This window comes from Onychostoma macrolepis, chromosome 02, assembly GCF_012432095.1.
Source record: "Onychostoma macrolepis isolate SWU-2019 chromosome 02, ASM1243209v1, whole genome shotgun sequence".
Taxonomy (NCBI): Eukaryota; Metazoa; Chordata; class Actinopteri; order Cypriniformes; family Cyprinidae; genus Onychostoma; species Onychostoma macrolepis.
Window position 1 is genome coordinate 11,359,856 of NC_081156.1, and position 6,724 is coordinate 11,366,579.

A 6,724-nucleotide genomic window follows, 5' to 3' on the forward strand; every position below is an offset into this window, starting at 1 on the left:
CGATACCACAGCCACGGTTCGAACCGCGATACTCGCATGTCGAATCGAACGCGCCCCGCCCCCTGCTGCCCCGGCCCAACTTTCACTTCATTTTGTCACAAAACTATTTTTTTCTTCCTTGACATTTGATTAAATAGTAATTGAGTACACTTTTAACAACTAATAAGAGCTGTAATTTTAATATTATTTACTAAATAAAGTGCATGTCACCACGTGATTTGGGTGATCGATCACGCACGGGAGTTTACATACGCTACGCACTTCAGGATGGCAACTCCGCGGCATATTGAGATTGAAGACCCACCGGTCACATTTACGTCTCCTGTGTGGGCAAATTTTGGTTTTCCAGTGGACTACAACAATGGAAATCGTGTCATAGACAAAACGCGCGTCGTCTGTCGTAAGTGTTTCACAAAAGTTGCTCATACGACGGGAAACACTTCTAACATGCAAGCGCATCTCCGGAGACATCATCCCGACATTGATATCAGCAGCACACGTAAGAGACCTCAAAAACAGGAAACTTTTCCTACTGCCTTTAGAATTAAGCTACAGGCCGACTCAGACCGTGCTCAAGCAATTACCAAGGCGATTGGTGTTTTCATGGCGCTGGATATGCGCCCATTTTCAGTTGTTGAGAACGACGGATTCACGCATTTGCTACGTGTGTTAGAGCCCAGATATCAACTACCGAGCCGACCGCATTTTAGTCAGAATGTTTTGCCTCAACTTTACAACAAAGTGAGAGCCAAACTGGTGGAGGACCTGAGCAATGCAAAATTCATTGCTTTAACTACAGATGGGTGGACCTCCCGTGCAACTCAGTCCTTCATCACGATCACAGCGCACTATATTACCGACAACTGGGTAATTGCAAATCCCGTTCTCCAGACACGCGTGGTCTATGAAAGCCATACAAGTGATCATCTGTCGGAAATACTACAGGGAGCTGTAGCTGAGTGGAAAATTGACAGAGAAAACGCGACTGTTCCCGTCACAACAGACAACGCCAAAAATATAGTGAATGCAGTTAAAGCAGCCGGATTTTCACCAAACATTCGATGTTTTGCACACACTGTTAACCTGGCTTCACAACGGGGGATGGGCGTTAACCAGATGTCACGGCTTTTAGGCAGAGTGAGAAAAGTTGTCACTTTTTTCCATCGAAGCACTACTGCTGCAGCAGTGCTCAAGGACAAACAAGAGATGCTCCAACTGCCTACACACAAGCTGATCCAGGATGTCCCCACCAGGTGGAACTCAAGCTATGACATGCTTGAGCGCTACCTTGAACAGCAGGCTGCTGTTTTCTCAGCACTTACAGACAAGAATATTAAGAGGAACATTAAGGACATTGTTACTCTGTCTGATGAAGATGTAAAAGTAGCTGAGAACATTGTTCAGGTTCTCAAACCACTGAAAACGGTAACAGCTCTGTTGAGCACTGAACAGCTGCCAACCGTTTCAATGATAATGCCACTGAAACACACCATCCTGGAATCTATGAACGTGAGTTGCACAGATACAGCAGTTGTGAAAGATGTCAAATCTGCCATTGTGTCCGACTTCACCAAAAGATACTCAGACTCTGACTCAACACTTGTGCAGTTTCTTCATATGAGTACTGCACTTGACCCACGTTTTAAATCTCTGCCGTTTCTTGAAGAGACCACACGCAGCATCGTCTTCAACAGCCTGATAGAGAAGATTCTGGAATGCCATCCCTCACAGGTATTTTTGTTTAATTGTTTTAATTCCAAAATGAGTTAATTTAATAATTTGATTAAGTTAAATTAATTAATACATTTTAAAAAAATACATTTTATAAATGTCATTGTTTTGTAAATACCACAGACCTGCAACATATCTTACTAGTAGTGAATATGTCCTGTGAAAAGCACTTTACATATATAATTTTTGAAACTCTAAAATCTAAACAGAAACTTAGATCATCAGAAATGATGAGCATCACTACGTTTTTGGTAGTTTTATTTGTCAGATATGAATTGCAATTAGCAATAGTAACTTAAAACTATTTTGTGGCTTTGTCCTTGTTAGGCCCAAGCCTCAGAGGAGCAGTCAGAAGTGGCATCCAGCAGTGATTGTGATCCTCCAGCCAAAAGAGCACCAATCGCGGAACTGTTTGGAAAGTTATTTCCAGTGGAGACGAGCACACCTGCATCCAAGTCTCTGTCTGAAATGGTGAAAGAGGAGGTGCAGCGTTACAAGGAAATGGCGACTCTTCAAGTGGAGTCAAATCCACTTGCATGGTGGAAGGACAAAGAGAGCCAGTTTCCCCATTTAGCCAGGTTGGCTAAATGCTTCCTTGGAGTCCCTGCAACATCAGTCCCCAGTGAGCGGGCTCTACAGCAGGGGACATTGTTACAGCACAGAGAGCAAGCCTCTCACCTGAGAATGTGGACATGATGGTATTTTTGAAGAAAAACTTTAATTTAACATTTTAGATGTATTATACATTTTATTTTATTAGACCAGTTTATTTCTGACTAGTGGAGGCATTTATTTAATTATAGTTGACTCAGGTGTGCAGTTTATTTCTGACTAGTCAGCGGAGGCATTTATTTAATTTTAGTTAACTCAGGTGTGCTAACTGCTCTAAAGAAAATGTGAAGCCAATGTATAAAGTTAAGTTAATAAAGATAAAGTTAATAAGTTAAATTATTGTTGTTGTTGTTTTTATTAACTTAAAGTGAATCTAGTGTTATTATTGCTGGTGCCCTGCCATGAACCCTGCCCCCACAGCAAACCGAACCGAACCGAACCGTGGCTCCAAAACCGTGATATGAACCGAACCGTGGCATTGGTGTATCGTTACACCCCTAGTAAATAAATATAGGTTGGCACGTTTTTGTTTTTTTTCTTTCAAAATATTGAGGCAGGTGTAGAAAGGAATAAAATGTACTGTAATTAGTGTAGAATTAGTGTCTGTTTACTCATTTGCGTCAATCGGAGTGAGAGAAGCAGTGAGAGATGTTGAGACAGGTGTAAAGCGTTTTGTTAATAGTGAATATTGACCTATTGTGCATACCGTTGTGGCTCCCGCTGTTAGCATGGGATAATCGCTGCATTTGGGGTAAAAAAGACAGAATTATGTATTGTGCCAAGAAGGTTGTCTGTTCGTTCACACAGACACAAACTGATTGACAGCTGCCTTTAGTGGAGCCTTCACCAATTACCTCCATTAATCAAAGCGTTCAGCACGGTCGTCTGTGAGTGACGTCACTTCCCAATACAAACACGCCCCCTCACAATGATTGACAGCTTTCTGTGTAGACATCGGAAATAGAAATGCAAAAGGAATTGCGATTTCATTTGAGTTTTTTACATGCGCGACGCAAATAAAGTGAAAAACCAAATGTGGTAATTAATATTGCTATTTAAATATGACAGGCTCATAACTCGTAAGACATGGGAAACACAATTGCAAATGGACTTTGCCTTTTCATTTGAAATGTGGCAGTCACTGTGCGTTCGCGAAAATGCAAACGGTAATGCAAGATTTGCCATTGCATTTGGATTATGTCACAATTTATGCGCCCACATGTGGAAAACGCAATTGAAAATACAATTTGCAATTGCTTTTGAAAATAGTCCGGAAAATCCTTCCATAGAAAGCAGTAATAGACGCGAATAGATACGCAAATGACAAGTGTGACGAGTCGGTTGCCCTCCCCCTTTTCTTCATTACCACCCCGTCCCTTATTCGCCGCCCTTCACCAGGCTCCTGATGGGAGTGGGGGTGTGAGAGAGGAGGGGCGTAGGAACAGCGAGGGCTGGCGGCGTGTGATGAGGCACAGCTGGACTGAATGAAGCCTCATCACCGCTGCTGTTAAATGCCAAGCGCGCCTCTCCTCGAGAGACCGGTCTCTTCCCTCGTGCATGCACGCTGGTGTCCTCGTGGGTCCAGGAAGGGTGCGTTGAGGGACGTCGCGCCACCAGAGATGTGAGCCGCAGGATCCAGAGTCAGGATGAAAGCCGCCCCTCGTAACCGGACCAGAGCGGGAGCGCGTGCGCTCCTGGAACACTGCCCTCCTTCACAAGCCCCGTAGCACTACGAGGACACCAGATCCCCTGTTTCGTTTGGACACTTCTTCCCCCTTGGACACTTTATTTTATTGATTTTTGTTTAATAAAAGCCTCTCTGAGGCCTGACGCCACACCCACTGTGTCTGTCGTTGGCTCCTCCCATCACACAAGCTAACCAGCTAACGCACTGCACTCGCGGTTTTAGATTAAAAGCGAACAATCAAATTAATCAGATAAGTTTGATAGACAATATCAGAAATATGGTAGGAATTAAGTTATATTTTATCACTTTAAACAACAGAGAGTTAAAGTAAGATAGAGATTCAACAGGAAAGTACATGGAGCTACAATCGCAAACCTCTTTACAAGAGATGGCTTCTTAAAAGAGATGCTGGAGTATGTGATCTGACGTAACTGCAAGACAGAAAAAAAATTGAATTGCAATTACTTCAAAAAATGTATTAAAGGCATGTCAAGCATTGTGGTTACTGTGCTTTACAAATAGTATACGATAAAACAGTTACTGTGGTAAAAACATGGTAAGTGTTGTTGTTACTGTGCTTTAATAATTGTCACGAATCCGGTTCGTGGCCTCCTGTCCAACTGCCACAAGAGGTTGCCTTTCCATCATATTGACTCTCACACCACACAGACTGTTACACATCACCCTGGACTGCATTTCCCATCTTCCATTGCACTGATCACTCACAGCCATCACAAATCAAACGCTCACCTGAAAGCTATTACACACACTATATAACACCCACTCAGATCCTGTTCAGATCGCCGAGTATTGTTCAGCCTTTATCATTGTGATAGCTGGTAGCCACTTTATGGAGCCTGTCTTAGTTTTCATAGTCATAGTCTTGCCAGTTATTTTCCCGTGTTTTGATTCTAGCTTGTGTATCTTGGATTTACCCTTTGCCTTGCCGTTTTGGACTCTGCCTGGACTATTGCTATGTACCTGGATTATCTCTCTCTGCCTTGCCCTGTTGGATATTGTTCGCCGATCGAAGACCTCCGCTTGCTCTAGGATTGCTCTTGTCTGACCTCTTTTATGTCTGTTTGCTGTGAACTGACCATGCCTGTTTTGACCATGCTAATTAATAAAGCTCTGCAGATGGATCTGCACATTTCCTCTGTTCCTCCCGTAACAATTGTGCTTTAACTACAAATACCACAGTAAAACTATGTTTACTGAGGTAAACACATAGTAAGGGTTGAGGTTATTGTGCATAACAACCTCAAATACCACAAATACCACATTAAAAGTACAGTCACTGTAGTAAAAACATGTAGTAAAAACATGTTGTTGTTACTGTGCTTTAACTACAAATACCACAGTAAAACTATCGTCACGTCACAGCTGATCACCCAGAGTCCCGTCACGTCTCAGCTGATCTGCCACAGTCTCGTCACGTCTCAGCTGATCTGCCAGAGCCTCTCCATGTCTTGTCTGACCTTCCAGAACCGCTTCACGTCATGTCTACCACCCCAGAGCCATGTTCTATTGTGGTTGTTGTACTGCAACCCTCCACTGTCCTATCAAGGGGAAATGTCATCAAGCATCAGAGGTTGGCATCCAGTGTGGAGGATCCACCGCTGGTGTCAGCACGCACTGCTGGTATCCCCAAACCAGCTCACTTTAACCCTCCTGTTCCTGCACTAATTCCCCTGTCTGAAGCACTTCCCATGATGAAGATCGCTTTGTTGCGTTTGGGCTGAGTACACCACCACAGAACTGCCTCAGGTGATGGCACCCACTGCAGCTTCTCCAGAGGTGGCAGCACATGCTGCAGATCCTCCCGAAGTGGCGTTGCTTGCTTCAGCTCCTTGTATGGTGGTGGCACCAAGCAATGTACTCTCAGCTTGTCATGGCGCGGCCAAAGAGACAATTACTACTGTAGAACCTCCAGAGGTGGCGTCAACCGCTGCAGAACCTTCGGAGGTGTCAGTGGTATCTACTCACCAACTCTTTGTCTGTCCTATCGCAGCCAGAAGGGCTGTCCCTGAACTCTCGTCCTGTCCTGTCATGGCTAAGGAGGCCATCTGTGAATCCTCGTCCCATCCTGTCGTGGCTACAGAGGCCACTTATAAACTTTTGTCCTGTTCTGAACAGGCCGAGGAGGCCATCTCTGAACTCATGTCCTGTGCTGAATCAGCCAGGGTGGCTGATTTTGAACTGTTCATCTGTTTAGTCTCATCTAATGTATCTGGTTTTGAACTGTCTGTCCTGCCAGTTTCCGTCAACGAATCTAAACATGAGTTGTCTGTCTGTCTCAATGCTGCTGTTGAGTCTGAAGTTGAACGGTTCTGTTGTCGGTTCTGATGTAAGCATTGTGTCTGATGTTGAACCATGTGTTTGTCCCATTTCAATCTATGAATCTGTTTTTTGCCCCACTAGTCCAGTCACGACCCCAGAAACCTTACCCGAGCTCCCTGTAGGCTCTAGTAGCCTTGTCATAGCCCAAGGACCTGCCATTGAACTCTTAACCCTGCCTGTCATGAACTCAGAAACCATGAATGCACTCTATGTCTGTCCCGTTTCGACCAAAGAGCCTGATTTTGAACTGTCTGCTTGTCCAGGTTCAGTCACTTAAATGTCTGTGAGTCCAGTTTCCCTCAATGAGTCTGCTTTAGAATTGTCTGTTTTGCCAGTTTCTGTCACTAAACTGTC

General features: G+C 44.2%; 1 protein-coding gene across 1 annotated transcript; it reads left to right on the forward strand.

The window, feature by feature from the left end:
• Positions 1–267: 267 nt before the first annotated feature.
• On the forward strand, positions 268–2,427 carry LOC131528118 (E3 SUMO-protein ligase ZBED1-like). The gene is made up of 2 exons (XM_058757125.1): positions 268–1,731; positions 2,059–2,427. Exons 1-2 carry the CDS (start codon positions 268–270, stop codon positions 2,425–2,427), a joined length of 1,833 nt encoding a protein of 610 aa, XP_058613108.1.
• The last annotated feature ends 4,297 nt before the right edge of the window (positions 2,428–6,724 follow it).

Coding starts and splice junctions, on each gene's coding strand:
- LOC131528118 (XM_058757125.1), top strand. CDS start 268: ATGGCAACTCCGCGGCATATTGAGATTGAAGACCCACCGGTCACATTT. Junction 1,732..2,058: donor TGGAATGCCATCCCTCACAG/GTATTTTTGTTT, acceptor TGTCCTTGTTAG/GCCCAAGCCTCAGAGGAGCA.